This window comes from Volvox carteri, assembly GCF_000143455.1.
Source record: "Volvox carteri f. nagariensis unplaced genomic scaffold VOLCAscaffold_18, whole genome shotgun sequence".
Classification (NCBI taxonomy): domain Eukaryota; kingdom Viridiplantae; phylum Chlorophyta; class Chlorophyceae; order Chlamydomonadales; family Volvocaceae; genus Volvox; species Volvox carteri.
Window position 1 is genome coordinate 7,706 of NW_003307561.1, and position 16,398 is coordinate 24,103.

The following is a 16,398-nucleotide window of genomic DNA, read 5'->3' on the forward strand; positions in this document are numbered from 1 at the left end:
TGCGGTCTTGTTGTTGGGCCCGTCCCGACTACTCTCTGCCTGCACGGCCTCTCTGTGGGCCCTGGTCCCCACCCCCCCACCTCACCCCCACCTTGATCAGGTGTCCGAGCCGTGTGTCCCGCTGCCGCATCAGGTCGGCGAAGGCCGCCTCCGTGTCGCGACTCCACTGCCCCCGCACGCGGGCGCCCATGGAGCCCACCCCCAGGACCTGGAGCAACAGAGGGGGAGGGGCCGCGAGGTCAGGAAGGGGCGCGGGAAGGGGGGGGGGGGAGACCAGCCGGGGGGCTGGAGGGGGAAATGGCCTTGAAAGTAGTTCAAGGCCAACCCCAGTCCAGAACGAAAGACGAACAGCGGTGGCGTCTGAGGGTGCGCAAAAGAGAGAGAGAGAGAGAGAGAGAGAGGAAGGAAGGGTAGGAACAGCAGCACCTGTCCCCGACAAACCCCACCTGGGCCATGTCCCCAAGCTCCTGATCCGCTTGGCGAAGAGCCGCGTCCATAACCACATGCCTGCGGGCCATGTCGGGGGCCGCCGCCAGCTGCCGCCGGACCCCCCCACCCAGCAGTCCACCGTCCGCCGGGAACAATATCACTTTCTCCTGCTCCTGCTCCCGGGCTTCTTGCTGCTTGTGCTGCTTCTGTGTCTCCCGGTGGTGGGGCTGCCGCAGTGCTTGCTTCCGATCCTGCTGCTGTCGTCGTTGTTCTTGTCCTTGTTGCTCTTTCTGCTCCTGCTGCTTCTCTGCCTCAACCCCCACATGTTGCTCCTGCTGCTGCTGGCTCGGGTGTTGCTGTCCGTCTTGTTCATCTTGTCGCTCCGTGTCGATTACTGGTCTCTTCCCTGAACTCCGACCTGGGCTCGCCTCCCGATCCGAATCCGGAGGTGCCGCCCCCACTTCAGCCGTATCACCCTGCATTCGCATCTGCGCTCCCTGCGCATGATCTTGTACCGGTACCTGCTGACGTGGCTGCGCCTGGGGCCCCCCGCCGGGGCCCTGAACCCCATGACCGCATGACGGGTCCTCCGCACACCCTTCGCCTCGCGGCACTGGGGGGCCCAGCCCGGGTGAGGCCCCACCCGCTCGCTCGTCCATCTGCTCGTCCGATGGCTCGCCACTGCCGCCCTGCTCGTCCAATTTCGGCTCGTCCACCTCCATCTTGACGACACGTTGCTGCGAACGTCGCTGTCTGGATGACGGCGCCGCAGGTCTCGATTTGCCCGTGGCGGCGGCGGCGGCGGTGGCGGGCCGACCAGCTGTCGTTGTCGCCGCCGCCTCGCCTGGCGTCCCGGCCGTATAGCCCAGCGCGGCCCTTGCGGCTTGGACCGCCTCCGCTGCCTCGGCGGCGGTCCTGGCGGCTACGGCTGCGGCCGCGGCGCTGAGCGGCTGTGCCGAGTGCAGCGGAACGCCCATGCGCGACAGCGCGGCGGGGCTCGGCGGCCGCCGCCGCAGCACCGCCGCCGCGGCCTCACTACCCCCCGGTGGCGGCGGCGGGACTTGGGCCTGCACGCACCACCATCACCACCACCACCACCACCACATAGGCACACACAGGCACATGAGCCGCCTCAGTCTTCCGCAGGCTAGTCACTTGCAGGTAACTGGCAACGCTCCCTTCCGGGGACTCGCCGACAACAAAGCGACTATTTCAGAGCGGGGCGGGGCGGGGCTCGGCGGCCTCGGCTTGGCGAATCGAGGTACCGGAACATCTCCCTTAGCGAAATATTTCCCCCTACAATTTCTTACGTATTACTCAAACAACAGCTGCAGCGGCTATGACAGATAGACAGACGGACCTGGTATTGGGAGCTCCAGTACAATCTTGGGGCCGTCAGGCGGCGGGAGAAGGCGAAGGAGGGGATCACCTGCGAACAGCCCGCTGTGCTCAGAGCACCGCCGCATGGGACGCCGCCGCCGCCGCCGCCGCATCCAGGGACATTGCTGCCCCGCCGGGCATTTGCGGCGGAGCCGCCGCTGCTGCCGCCGTCACCACTCGCGGCGCCTGCCGGCGCCGCCGCCAGCAGCCCGTACAGGTGCCGCTGCAGCGGCCTACGCCCGTCCACGGACCGAAACACGCCAATGTCGTTTTCATCGTCCGCTTCACCGCCCTCCTCGTCCCAAGCCTTCTCCTCATGCTCCTCTCCCTGCTTCACCACCTCCACCTCCTCCGCCACCTCCCCATCCGAAGCTTCCGTCCCAATGGCCGCCTGCTCCGCCATTTCCGCGTCGTATATCGCCTGGTAATACGCATCATCCATCTCCGCCATGGCGCCCTCCATGACCTGCTCCTGGGACACCTTGCGGGTCGCAACAGCCTCCGCGGCCACTGAAGCCATCGCCGCAGCGACACCGCAGGCCTCCGCATCTTCCGTCTTGATGTCCGGCTTGATCGCGATCGTCAGCCCCGCGACCTGCCCCTCCTGTTTGAGGTCATCTGCGTCGTTCGCGCCGCCGCACACCTTACCCGCCCCCGAAGGGGGGATCCCGTCTTCACCGGATGCCGCAGCCTTTGCAGCCACTTTCAAACCCAGATCGTCCAACTCGTCGCCTCCAGCTACAGTGGCGGCGCCGCCGTTCTCGCCGTCGCGGCGGCGGCGGCCCGGAAGGTACAGCGGCCGACCACGGGGTGGCGGCGCAGCCGCTGGCGGCACGTCCGGCGATAGCCGCAGCAGCGGCACTGGCGGCACGCAGGCGACACCCGGTACGGCAGGGTCGTTGGGTCGGCGCATGTTGGGCAACCGACCCACATGCGCCACGACTATGGCTCCTGGGTAGAACGTCATGATGTTGCTGCCTCGAAGAGGGTAGTACGTATACTGGTTCAGACCGCAGCCGAGACCAGCGAGGCTGATGCGGCCGTCAGCGGCGGCGGCGGAGGCCGCAGCCGCGGCCGCTGGCGTGATCCCTGCGACCACAGTGCCAGCGGGGGCGGGGCCAACGGCTTTGCCGACGGGAGCTGCTCCGCCGGCTTTACCCGCAGGAAGTGTTCCCGTGGCCTTGGTGGCACTCGGCGCCGCCGCCGCTGAGGCCGCAGCAGCCCCGGCGCCGCCAGCACCGCCGGCTCCGCAGCCAGCGGCGCTCCCTCCTTTGGCGCGGCTCGGTCTACCTGAGGCCAACCCGGGCACAGCGTTGTTGGACGCAACGGTGCCGCCGCCGCCGCCACTCCCCCCCCCGCCCCTAGTCTTCGACTTGGAGCCTCCTCCCGCGGCCCCTTGAGCGGAGGCCGGCACGACAGGCTTCAATGCGGTTGTACTACTGCCGCCTGCGACAACGGCTGCGGAGGCACCCCTACCGCCACCACTGCCGCCGCCATCGGTACCGACACCATATACCGTTGAAGGCTTGCGCGCGGAAGTGTTCCTGTTGTCGCGTTGCCGCCTGCTCCCATTACCATTACCAGCTGCAGGGGCTACTGCCGTCGTTGGGCCGTCCGTGTCTGCCCCCGCCGCTGGAGCCGAGGCGCCATTTTCAAGAATTGATACCGCGGCATCTGTAGCCGCAACGAGGCCTGTCGCCGTCGCCGCCGCCGCCGTCGCGGCAGCGTCGGATTTCCGAGTTACCGGTCGCTTGCCTGAGGCCAGGGTGCTCGACACGGCGGCCGCGGCGGCTAGCGCCGCCACGCGTGGCGCCGGCGGTGCCGCAAAAGCGGCCGTGGCCGCAGCAATCACCTCTGCCGGCACCTGCGCCGCCAACGCTGCCGTCGGCAGCGCCTGCCGCACGGCAGCTGCGGCCGCAAGCATCGCTGGCGGCGGCGTTGACGCCGCCCGTGACGCCTGTCGTGATCGGCCGCTGGGCACGTCGTACATGCTGCTCTCAAGGAGCCCCTTGAGCTCCTTCATCATGGCACCATTAGACGAGCCCGTACGGCGCCGCTTGGACGGGCGCGGCGCGTCCTCCTTCCCAGCGGCTGTTTCCCCCAGGGGGCCCCCAGCTCCTTCACCGCTTCCGGCTGCGATGGTTGCTGTCGCAGGAGGTGCAGCGGCGGCAACGGTTGCGGTTGTTGCGGTAGTTGCATTGGAATCATCCGGCGCCTTGTGCGCATGCGCGAGCACCGGCATGGACGCGGTTGCAGCGTCTCCAGCCTCGTTAATGGCCCCGGCCTCCGCCGCCGTGGTTGCCGCGGGTCGTAAGGGCCGGTCTGAAGGGGAGATATCCATGGGATCTGCTGAAGGCGTGCCGCCGGCGGGTGGCGCAGCGCCGTCCATGTCTTCGGCGCCATCAGCTGCTCCTGCTGCCACGGCGCCGCCTTCGAGATGCCCCGCAGGCTGCTGTGGCGAGCTATCGCGTGCATTGCCGTGCCCGGAAGACCGACAGTTTGCTGCAAGAGTAATATCAGCTTGATCCCTGGGAGGTGAAGGCAGCTCCGGAACCGCAGCCAGCCCTGCGCCCGAGGAGCTTGCTTCGGCTGCGGGTGCATCACCTTCGCCTGGCTGCTGGTCGGTCCGAGCAGGGGTCCGGTAGTACTGCTGCGCGCAGCCGGCCGAGTATGTTGTTGGTGCTGCAAGAGCAGCTTGTGAAGACAGGCCCTTCGCAACTGGCAAGCAGGCGCATGGCGCAGGGGAGGCTGTGGGAACGTGCTCCGCGTTAGCGCGCTGCGAGGGTGCGTCTGCGCGCGCAGCATCGAGAGAAGTCGGTACATCAGCGATTCTGGCCCACTCCATGGTCTTCTTTGACGGTATAAGGGGCCTGAAGGTGCTAGGCGGCGCGCAAAGTGGTCGCAATGGGGGTCACCCTCGATGTCAGGGCCCCCCAGCTCAGCTCCAAGGTGAGCGCGGCAAGCTTGGCATGGAGCTAGGATGCAATCTTTCACAGTTTTGATGACTTTGCCACCGTGTTTGACTGCAGAGCAGCGAAATTTTGGGGCTGTTGTCGCCCGAACGGTCGAGGATTGTGGGGTTGAGACAACAATTGTACTATTTTGCTAGGGCGTTAGGCAGAGAGGGAAAGAGTCCGAGGGTTGGACTATCAAAACGGGTTTGAGGGATGTGAACACGTAAAATGCGGCCCGTCTTGTCGTAACTGCATGGGGGACTCAGAACGCGGGAGGCAGCCATGGTTTGAGCCCCCGGCCGCATACTTTGCGAACTTGTGAACAACCCATCGCTATTGTACTTTGCTATGTGTTGTTATACCAACTCGGTGTTCCACTTTCCCAACCGTTTACTTGCCCATCCACCCTGCTTGCGCAGCAAGCCTTCATATGCAGCACCCAGCTGGCTTACTCGTGAGAGGGTTCTTCAAGCCTGCAAATGCGCTCTAAGCCCCGCTGTTGTTTACATCGAGGGTTCCTCAGCATGGCTGTGTCAGGTAGCAACCAGCTTAGCATTTCCAGTTATCGATATTTCGTTAACCCTACGTACCCAAAAGATGTCAGCTTTTACATTGAGCTTGTCTGTAACTGGCCTGTACTAGTTCACCTCCCGGGCCTAATTTACCACCGCCCGGTTGCCGCTTGCTTGTCTGCAAGTGAACGCCTGTGAAAGCCTTCAAGTGATGCGAGGACGTGAGCTACTCTCCATGGTGGCCGGGCGTCAGATCCTCGGTCTATACGATGTCAAACCCGCACGAAGCTGATGTTCCCATAGCAACAACGCAGTTCTACTCTCGCGAATACAAATAAATCATGAAGCTAATCGCACGAGGGCGACCTGCTTAATTTTAAATTGGGTCGTGTGCCTGGCAGCTGACAGGATTTGACGCTGACCGGCGAAGGAATTGCTTTATATCGTAACGTTATCAGGAATGTGCATTTAAGGTGGGGAAAAGCTTGTCTCGCCTCACTAGCATTTGAAATCCGATACGACGGCACGGAGTGTCGCAGCTATCTGCTGCTATTGCCGAGGGGAATCTCACGTGCGGCTGAGATCTCCCCGCCATAACCAGTTTTTGGCGGTGTGCCGAGACAGGACATAGCATGCGTCCTTCCTCGAGCATGTTGTGACATCGCACTCTGTCGGCCCCCGCTTCAACGAGGAATGGAAGGGGGCCCTATCCCTGCCAACGCCAGGACATGCCACCAGGCGTTGCTACATACCTGCTACGTGCCTTGAAAGGGGGGAGTCGCGGGCGGCACACATGGCAGGGTGGAAATGGGGGGTTTTCGGTGGGCCATGCCAGTGTATCGCGGCAAACCTCGAAGCGGTACTCGTCTATCCCTTCACTTCAATTCACTTAGAGTTGTTTGCTGGTGGTATCTGAATCTGTGTTCTTAAGCGATGAGGGCAATCCAGCAGCGAACCTAGGGCCCAGGTCATCTCCCCTTGGAGTGTTGTTCCTGCCGTCGACCGCCGGCCCGCCGGTGCCAGCAGCAGCACCCGCCGGTCGGCCCGTCCGATGGACTTGCCCCGACATTGGAGGGAGCAGACCCGCCTGCGACCGCCGGTGGCTGACTGGAACTGAGACAGGTCCCCCCACGTGACGACCTATTAGTTACCCCCAAATAACGGGAGGGGGTTATCCCGGTACCATATTTTCGTCCATATACGGACCTTATCCCAACAGCACTGCTTTCACCTCTCCAAGAGCCGCCCGTGTGCATGTAGCTAACCACTGTCAAATCTGCGTCATCACCACCTACGTCCGCTAGCAGCACAGATTGGCGCGTTCCGTATTAGATCAATGACGTAGAAGCCAGCAGCCTTAATCTGCAAGGTTCCTACGACAGCAAGTTCCACTACTTCCAGCTGATCGGGACCAACTCGGTGAAACCCTGGGGGCTAAGAGACACGCGGGAAGGGGACCCCGCGCAGATAATAAGTCTCGTCTGCTTGCACAATGCCTCACTACTGCCGTCGCCGCGGAAGCGGCGGAGGCGTCGGTGCCGCTGGGGGGGGTAGTGTGGCAACAGTGGCTGTGCTGGTCGTGGTGACGCTGGCGACGTGGGGACCCCGTGGTAAGCGCAAAGTCTCTGGCGCCACACGCGGTTTTCTGCCAGATGCTCCCGTGCACTTGTGATGTGACAACCTTGCAACTCGATAGAGGGTGCATTTGCTATGACTGCATACATAGTTGGCTCAGCCGTCGGTTGGAACGAAGAGAGCTTCGACCTGGAGTAAACGTTTGCGCCAATGAAGAAACTTGCTCGCTCATCGTTCATAACAGGTCGTATGAGGCCATTCTTTCACCGCTTTATTCGTCAAACGCTTTGTAGGGCTCACGCTCGCCAGCTACCATCAAAACACAAACGGGGTCCAGGGCCCTGCCAAGCAGAAAAGATAGCAGTGCGCCATGCATGCATGCTGCAGCTGCTGCTGCTGCCTCAACTCTCCCGGATGCTGCAGCTGCTGCTGCTGCCTCAACCCTTCCAGATGCTGCAGCTGCTGCTGCTGCTGCTCCGGTGGCCCCCCGTGACCCAGGCGCTGCGGGTGAGGCCCAAATGACGTTAACCATCTCTACGTCTCCCGGCGGCCTGTGTGACATCTGCGACAAGCTGCCAACGATGCCGGTTTGCGACGCTGAAGGTGTCCAGTACGATAACATGTGTTATGCGTTGGTACGACGCCCCTGTGGAGCCGACATACAGTGCATAGCTTGGGGAATGTTCAGTACGCTCCTTGCGGCCGCCGGCCATTCATGACCTTGCCGACCTGCCGGGAGGGCACACGGCAGAGTGGGCACGGCTTGTCCAACCAGTGGACCGATATCTCGCCGTCTGCCGTGCCTGCCTGATGGCCCGTCGCGTGTCACACCAGATCGCCTCCACCTTTCCCGCCGCACGTGCTTCCTTCCCTTTTTAGCATACAGCTTATAGGGCGCGGCCCCGCGTGCGCATCATCACATGAGCGGCCTTCGTACAACACTGGGCACTACCACCGCTGCAGAGCATAGTAGCCAACAAGACACCGCAGCGTGCTAAACTCAACACAATCCCCTCACTATGTTTTGTGATAATGCCTCCTGGACGGTCCCCATTTTTTGTCCATGCATGGCATGCACCAAGCGACAAAGATGCATCAAAGCACCCTGCACGTGAAGACGCGAGGAGGAGGGAGGGGTATTACGTAGTGATAGACCATGATGCCGTCCCTGGGATCGTGATCTCCAAACTGAACGTCCCTTTGGGAGTGCCCTCGTCGCCGGACCTGTCCCTTTCCGCCCCGCCCCGTCCCATTTTAACTTTTGCAGTGCAAGGACTTCAAAATCATTTGGCCGTGTCCCAAACCGATACCGGTACACGAGCCAAGCCAGGCGCCTCAGGAGCCGGGCTCTCCGCCGGGGAGACCCCTGGTGCGACGTCCGCCGTTGCCATCGCCCGAGACCAAACCGCCACCGCCACCGCAGTCTCCACGAAAGGTCCAGTCACCACTACTACCACCGCCATCTCATCCTGAGGTGAAGTTGCAACCACTGCCGCAACCACCGCCAAAGGTCGAGCCATCGCCCAAGGCCAAGCCGCCTCTGCATCGCACCCATTCATCGGATTCCCTGCCGCCATCCCCCAAGGTCAAGACGTCGGCGCCATCCCGCAAGACCAGGCGGGCTTCACAGCCCCGCCACCTCCAGCCACAGGTCCCGAAGGCCAATCCACTGCCGCCGCCATCCCCCAACATCAAACCGCCTTCCTATCCCCCCCCACCAAATGCACCTCAGAAGCCCAAACCTTCCGAACACATCTTCGTGCAGGTGCTGGTGAAAACCTCTGTCACTGGTAAGAGCTCGCAGTGGGGGGACCCCGCGATGGTGCGGGCATCATTTGTCCCTCGCAGCTTCATACCGGTCAAGTCGCCACGCTGTCCTAGCCCCATACTTACCAGCAAATGCCGCTGGATGTTTTACTGACGCGTTTCACGTTCCAGCTTTTCAGATCAGCCTTCTATATTGTATGCATGTGATCGCTTGTGTTATATAATATAATATACATAATATAATATAACATAATATAATATAATATAATATAATATAATATAATATAATATAATATAATATAATATAATATAATATAATATAATATAATATAATATAATATAATATAATATAATATAATATAATATAATATAATATAATATAATATAATATAATATAATATAATATAATATAATATAATATAATATAATATAATATAATATAATATAATATAATATAATATAATATAATATAATATTACACTTGTGGTGTAAGCATGGTTTCACCATAAGCCCTTTAGGGGAAGAAGGGGAACACCCCTTCGTCATCCCCGAAGGGGAACCCCTTTGGTTAATACCAGACATACATACAAGGAAACAGGGGTCGCTCAGCAGGGGGCCGCTTGGCTAGAAGCAGCGGACGTTCATGCCGCGGGGGTACTAGCTGTCGCATGCATGAATGTACATACATGGTACCTGGTGCTGTTCGGAGAAAGGGGGGCAGCGATTGCCGTCGCTCCGGTTGAAGGTGGTCCTGCGTCCGGTGTTGTCTGCCATTGCCACACCAACAAAAGGAACTACTTTAAAGTACGCATGATAACTAGTACGGCATAGGTACAGCATATAGATGGGTCGCCACCTCGATCAAGAAGCCCTCGAGTCCCCCCGTGCACCTGTCCGCTCGGAACATTACGCTTTAACGAGGTTCAAAGGCATATAATCGTGTAGCCGCATTCCCCACACCTTGAAGCGCCTCTTAGCCGCCACCGCCACCGCCAGCGTTGGCATCTACATCTACATCTACATCTACATCTGCCGCTCCGCCCGACTTGTGAATGTGCCTCGCTGTATTACTTTTCCTGGCCGAGCACGTACGACCACTTGCAATTACTACCGCAGGCACCCCCGGGGTGGTGGTCAGGGGCAAGTACTTCGTCATCAGCCCGTACCCAGTGAAATCGTACTTCCAGTCGGCGGCCTTCTGCACCATGCAAGGAGCGAGGCTAGCCCGCTGGGACCCCCAGGGGTCCACCTTTGGTGAGGATGAGGAGGAAAGGAGGGCAGCAGGTGGTGGCGTCCGCTCGGTTCCGGCATCAGCGCCATGGGACCAACCCAAGCAGCAAAGCCCGTACATAAGCCCTTTGAAGACTCGAATACCGGATCCGACCTGCCGCTGCGGACCGCCTTGCTGCTGCTAGAGGCACCCATCCACCCTCCGAACACTTACCCTTACACCTTAACCACTTGTCCCTTTCCAATCCTAACCTACTCAGCTACCCGCTGGCCCCCACTTCCCGGCGCAGTGGCCATGGAGCAGCTGTGCCTGCAGCGGGACATCGACTGCTGGTACGACGGGCCTACGATCGGGAGTACTTATTGCCCCTTGTACCAGAGCATGACGGCAACGCTTGTGATGTCTCCCTGCGATGAGGCGGCGTATGCTCTGTGCACTCTGCCGGTGGCCACGGCGGCTAGGATGCTGGGATAACGGCGGCCTGCTGCCTGTCATGCTGCGGTGTCGGTGTGAAGGAAAACCTTTCCGCTGGCAGGAGCTGCTGCCTGCAGCCAGGTCAGGTACACTGCTGCTCATGATTCGTGAGCCCAAGTTCCCCGGGTTCATACCTTTGCCAAGCTGCTGTCCATGCATGCCTGTCCATGCATGTACGGCGTTCGCTACGGATCCATTGGGTGGCAGGGACCCGTACGGGCGCCTGCATGGCTTGCCACTGCCTCTGCTCACATTGTGCACAGTCACTCGCTCGTGCACAAATGCTCACGTACCTGGGCCTGCGCTGTGACTCCACCGGGGTGAGCCTGCCAGAAGCCATCCAGATGGTTGGGGCCGACGTTTGTGGGCCAGTCCAGTAGTCAAATCAGAGCGGTGCTTCCAGATAAAGGATGTTTACTTCCGGGTGAATGACTCGTAAACCAGTCGCAAACTCTCTTTTCCTTTATATCCTGGTCTTCGTGGTGTTGCAATGACAATTGTATCGTAGTAATCTACCAGTTCATGGCTTTCCGTTAGTTCAGGCAACATGGTGTAGGATAATGGTAGTTTAGGGCTTTGCTCGGAAGCCTGTCCCACCTGGTCTCACGCGCTTGCCTACACTCCCTCAGGCCCAGGCTTCCTCGAGCAGGGCTCCTTGCGAGTACTTAGGAAAGATCGTTTATGCTCGAGGCCCATCCTCGCCGTGATCGGTCCTTGTGATTACTTGATGTACTTTCTGTCACGTGTTGGGTGGCGGGTGGTGGGCTTTCTGACTTTTTACGGCGTTCGCCCGAGTGCACGCAAGACATATTCATTATATAGCTGGTGCAGCATCATGGTGGTGGTATGCAGCGTGGGATGCACGTGACCGCGCCTGCTGGCGGACCGGCGCGGCGGTTCCTGGGGTCCAAGCTTGGTTAACGTGTCCCGACACGGCCCCATCAACGTTCGGTGTACTCCCGTGTACTTTCCGTAAGTGGGGAGCATTTCGCAACTCTAGATCGCGCCAAATGCGCCCAGCGCTTGCAAGATCTATTGTCTACGGCGGCCCAGCTGTTTGGAGCTGCAACTGTGTTGTGCGTGATAAAGCCCTAACCTGAAACCTGCTGAAACGCTATCAAAGCAGTGAAAAACTCCCTCTCTCACCGTTCCGCCATTCGGACAAGCCAGGAAGCAGAAGGGACACTCGCTGGAACATTTAAAAAGTTCGGTTACGAAGGAAATGTCATAAACCCCAAGCCATCGACGCTGCACAGACATTGCTTGCATTTCTCGTCCTTATTAAGGTTAAGGGTTAAACTGCATAGACCAAGGCTATAGTCACGAAACATTCTCCACCGATCACAGCCGCTGAGGGCAGCCAGACCAGGCCAGACATCCACCGCCAGGAGAGGGGAGGTAATGAGGCAGAATATGGACGCCTGCCGGGATGGCCGCACCAGCGCAAGAGATATGACAGATGCGCAGGCGGAATATGCAATGCACGCGTGGGCAGACTGGGATGCGATACATGCCGATCCTTGCCGTCATGCAAAGCACATCTGCGGCAGCTAAGATCTCCCTTAAGCAGCTCAAACGCTGACAAACACTTCTCCTCATGTAATTCTCTTCGTGAGTATCAATTGCTTTTATTTTTTTCTCTATGCCGGATACTTTCATGCATGTTCTATTCCGTCTGGTTCGGAGACGAGAAATTCCGAAACGACGTCCCTATACATTTTCCTGCTCAAGAACACCAATGTCACCCAGGAGCACGAATATCACCAACAATAAGTTCTCATGCTCCAAGCGTTAATAGATTTAATCTTATTCTGCGCTCTCCTCTGCAAGGCCGGCTTCAATCGCGCTTCGACGGGCTCCAGCTCTTGGCCCTCGGCCAGCAGATGGCGCCCCTAGGAAAGCCGGAATCGGTCTTGGATTACCTGTGATAGATAAATGAGGTAATGTTGTGAATTGGACGCTATTAAGAAAGGTAAATATGGGAATTGTAACGGCCATAGCGATTTAGCGGGTCCCCTTACGATATCGATACCTCAGCAGCACAAGGCGCATCCGCACTATTTTTTTAAATATTGGAAGCTAAAATCCTTAAGACGCCTCCAGCAACCGCCTTGCAAACATAAACTCCATAAGAAGCATATGCTCTTAAACTTTTGAATTCGGATTGTACTGGAATTTCGGTCAGCTCCCAGACGGCGGAAAACGGATGCGGATGAAGCCGACCCTATCAGCAAGTGAAACAAACAGCGTTAACATCACTCTTCATGATTATCGTTAATATCGTATAATCCGTACAAGCCTACAACAATTGGTGCTCACATATTCACCTGTAAATAAGCAAAATGCGCGCACGCACACGGCTCCCTCCTCGAACAGCTCCGCCACTTCAGCAGCCGTCATGTCGCGCGTGATGCTCGACGTGGCATGGCCAAAGTACACAGCCGTACACTCATGCCGTACTTCCCTAGGTACAATGGTCGGCCCAAACGCAGCAGCCATCTCTACCGCATCATTTTGCGGTAACGACGGCGTTGGTAGCGACGACGGCGATGGCGGTTCCAAAGCTGCTAGCCCTGCTTCAACCCCAATCCCCAGCAGTTGTCCCAGTCGAAGCCGCAGCGGCTGTTGGGCTGTGTGCTCGACTAGAAATACCTCGTTAGTTTGGAAGTAAGTGCCTGAAAGATGGCAGGGGTTCAAAAGGGCGGTATCTTAACAACCAGGGGGGGATGGGGTCTCCGAATCGGGCAATGGGAAGACACTGAGGGCACCTCCTGTTTGCCGTACACCAGGCTGGGTTGAGTCTCACCATTCAGGGGAAACCCTCCCCGCAGCGCCACGCGGCAAGGCATCAGTACTGCAGCGCGCAGCTCCATGTTCCACAATGCTGTGGCCTCGGCCGCGGGGGCCCCTGCCTCCGTGCGCTCCATTTGCGAAGGATCACCCTCGTCCATGCCGTTTCTTGCCGACAACCGACCCATGGGTCGATTCTCCGCCGCCACCATTAACTGTCTCAAGCGCCGCAGCGCCGGCAGCGCCGCCACCTCCGGTGACGCCACCCGCCAGAGGGGCTCCTGGGGTCCTGCCGCCGCCGTCGCCGTCGATCTGGCTGTCACCTTCGCCGCGGCGACAGTGACGGCGGCGGTGCGGGCCCCTGGCTTGGAGGCCTGGTGCTGAGCATGTTATAAAGGTATGGGATTAGAAATCTGGCCTTACAGTTAGCTCCAACAGATTAGGGAGCTATCGACTCAAACTGAAAAACTATTTATTATTCCATGGCGAACGGGCTTGCGTGGCCTGTGCCGTACGGCCCTGCCCTGCCTATCTTATCCTTTATCTGAAACCTGGTCGACCGCCCCCGACGGATATCCGTTTTGTGGAGGCACGTGTTGCTGCTGGCCAGTACAGCCGGTACGACAACATATAACATCTTGTCTATTGCATCATCGCCACTCTTTCCGAGTACTGTCCGGCAATTCTTTACCTCACCCCCCATCTAATTCCATGTTCCCATCCCCAAGTACACAGTCAAAACACACCTGCTGGGTTTGAAGCCGCGAATACGGCACCTTCTCCGCTTCGAGTCCCCTTCTGCTTGGCCACCGCCGGCCACCCTCGGGAAAGGCCGTAGCAGTAGCGGCACGAGCACCAGCAGTAGCAGCAACAGCAGCGTCGGCAGGGGCAATGCCAGTGCCAGCAAAGCCCAAAGGAGCAGCGGCGGCAATTCCCGTATTAGCAGCCCCCGCAGAGAAGACTGGGGCCGTGCTGAGCGCTAGGGCAGCAGTCGCTGTTGCAGCTGATACCGTGTGGGACGAGGTTCCAACGGCCAACGGCTCTAGTAGGACGAGCATGTACGGCATATCGTCACTCTCCGTGTCCGTGGACGGTTGTTGTTGTTGTTGCTGCTGCTGTTGAACAGCAGCATGCGAAGCTGGCGGCGGCGACGGAGGCGGTGGTGGCGGTTGTGGTAGTAATGACTGCGGGGCTGCAGGCGGGACTCGCTCACATGCCGGCGGCCAGGGCAGCTCCGGTGCGATGGCCCGGATCACGTCGTCCGAGATCTGCGGAACAGGGAGAGGAGACCAGTGGGGCCAGGCGGGGACCGTGAACAAGACGGGTGCGGGAGGGGCAGCTGTCAGTCAATCCCTGGCTTCTCACCCCTTCTCGTTCTCGCAGAAACCCCCGCGGGGCATTTCCCCCCCGGAAGGGCGCAAACCTGACAAAAATGCTACATCGTTCAACCGGCCAGGTGGATCGGCCAGGCGTGGACGGGTGTGCCGTACAACTCCAAACCTTATCAGCCCAGCCAGTTCCTATTGCCCCTCAGGGCGCCAATCCGAGCGTACGGATGATCCGAGTGTACGGATCTAAACCATAAACGCCAGCATTATGCAAGAATGATCATGTACGTGACGTACCGTACCTTGAGCGCCAGAACACGACGCCGCGTGCGCTTCTCCGCCTGTGAACCCAACAGCCGTACCGGCCGTAACGGCTGACCTAGGGGGCCCACGGCATTAGCAGCAGCGGCGGCAGCAGCAGCAGCACCTGCAACGACGAGGTGGGCTGTAGAGGCGACGGTGCTCATGCTAGCCACCGTATGGCGCACGATAGCCGTACGACTGCCGTTGATGCCGTTGGTTCCCCTGCCCCAAGTGCCATCACCGGGGGCCGCAGCCCCTCCACCACTTGCGTCATGGTCCTGAACGGGCGGAGCCGCCCCCATGTGCCCCACAGCGCCTCTCCGCGGTGTCTTGGCAGCTGCTGGAATGCGGATGGTGCCGTCTGGCTCGATGATGTACATGGGCGGGTCTAGCGTACCGGCAGCGGCACCGCCACTGCCGTCAGCGCCGCCGCCGCAGCTGCCTTTCGAAAGTGGTCCCTCCGTGTGCGCAGCGCCTGAGGGCAGCCGTTCAGAACCCGTCCAACACGGGCCATGAGCCACATCGGACCGAATCCGACCGCACCCGAGCAGCCAGGTCACATAGAGTCAGATTGGTCATACCAGTCGAGCAGAGGTCGATCCATCACATCATTTCAATGACTCCTTTGCTGGCTGGCTGGCTGGCTGGCTGGCTGGGTGGTCGACTGGTGGTCTAGGGGGTTCCCTTCCATCATCGTGCTGCAGCCGCCTCACACACACGCACACACACACACACGCGCACACACACACACACACACGCACACACTGGGGGGGTCATGGCTCATCAAACCCCACATCACCCGATTAGGAGCACGTAGCTAGTAGCACAACAGTGTGTACAGTGGAGGTTGAAGGAAGGTTTGCAGCCGTCCGTCCAAGAACAAACCTGTAGCTCCTGTACAGCCATCTGATGACCCGTGGGTCGTCGGCTCCGTGGCGCTGGCCCACAGAGCAGGTGCAGGGGCCCTGATAGCGGCAGCGGCGTCCACAGCCCGCCGTACAGTGGTGAGTGCGCGCGTAAGGGCGGCGAAAGCATCGGCGGCACGCGGGTGGCGGCACTTGTCCGGGTGTACGGCGACACTGAGCTCCAAGTATCGTTGCCGTACAGTGGCAGCACCTGCGCAGACCACAAGCAACGTTGCGGCGTGCGGGTTCCAACACGCCTTGGGCCCAGCTGGACCTAAAGGAAGCGTACAGAATCCCGAGCGCACCGTGACAGCTGGCCTGGCAAGCGTTTTGGGGCAACTGTGTCGTGCATTCCTCCTAGGCTTAACTTGCACCTGCTACGCCCACTGCTTTCAAGCATTGCATCTGTCATCTTTGACGAAGTGCGGGAACTGCCCACGGCGATTGATGCGCTACCAGCTTTTCGCCTCAAATGATGGGGAACGTAAGCACCGTCTTCATTAAAGGTACTCTGAACCAAACCCTCCCCCCCTCGAGGGGTTTGGACGCCTAGGACGGCACAAGGTACTTGGACTGCACGGCAGAGTCCAGTCAGACTCTCATGGGCTCCCTGCCCGGCGGCCGTATCGCGTACTTCGCGAGCCATGGCCCACCGCCGTGTGGGAGGCCTGGCTGGTCGGTGGCCACTAGAAGATATCGGGCTGCCTGCCTGCGGTTGGCTAACCTCCCCCCCCCGCTGTAGCCCCTCAC

At 59.5% G+C, this 16,398-nt stretch overlaps 3 protein-coding genes across 3 annotated transcripts in view; 1 reads left to right on the top strand and 2 right to left on the bottom strand.

The window, feature by feature from the left end:
- Positions 1–91: 91 nt before the first annotated feature.
- Positions 92–5,289, bottom strand: VOLCADRAFT_90670 (uncharacterized protein; the record flags this gene model as incomplete). Its single annotated transcript, XM_002950316.1, has 4 exons — positions 92–208; positions 447–1,496; positions 1,790–4,679; positions 5,216–5,289. Coding segments are annotated over 4 exons (4,131 nt in total), but the record flags the coding sequence as incomplete, so codon positions are not given.
- A 1,478-nt stretch (positions 5,290–6,767) lies between these two features.
- VOLCADRAFT_90671 (uncharacterized protein) lies at positions 6,768–11,029 on the top strand (the record flags this gene model as incomplete). Its single annotated transcript, XM_002950200.1, has 7 exons — positions 6,768–6,885; positions 7,349–7,485; positions 8,118–8,640; positions 9,734–9,871; positions 10,108–10,292; positions 10,586–10,642; positions 10,952–11,029. 7 exons carry the CDS (start codon positions 6,768–6,770, stop codon positions 11,027–11,029), a joined length of 1,236 nt encoding a protein of 411 aa, XP_002950246.1.
- A 1,099-nt stretch (positions 11,030–12,128) lies between these two features.
- The window catches only part of VOLCADRAFT_90672 (uncharacterized protein), a gene marked incomplete at both ends in the record, with an annotated part of 17,344 nt that continues 13,074 nt past the window's right edge, over positions 12,129–16,398 (bottom strand). Inside the window, 8 exons of the mRNA XM_002950317.1 lie at positions 12,129–12,244; positions 12,650–12,997; positions 13,129–13,492; positions 13,859–14,250; positions 14,326–14,380; positions 14,743–14,781; positions 14,917–15,218; positions 15,629–15,859. Of these exons, the coding sequence (XP_002950363.1) occupies positions 12,129–12,244; positions 12,650–12,997; positions 13,129–13,492; positions 13,859–14,250; positions 14,326–14,380; positions 14,743–14,781; positions 14,917–15,218; positions 15,629–15,859 (1,847 nt within the window). The remainder of the gene's footprint in view (positions 12,245–12,649; positions 12,998–13,128; positions 13,493–13,858; positions 14,251–14,325; positions 14,381–14,742; positions 14,782–14,916; positions 15,219–15,628; positions 15,860–16,398) is intronic.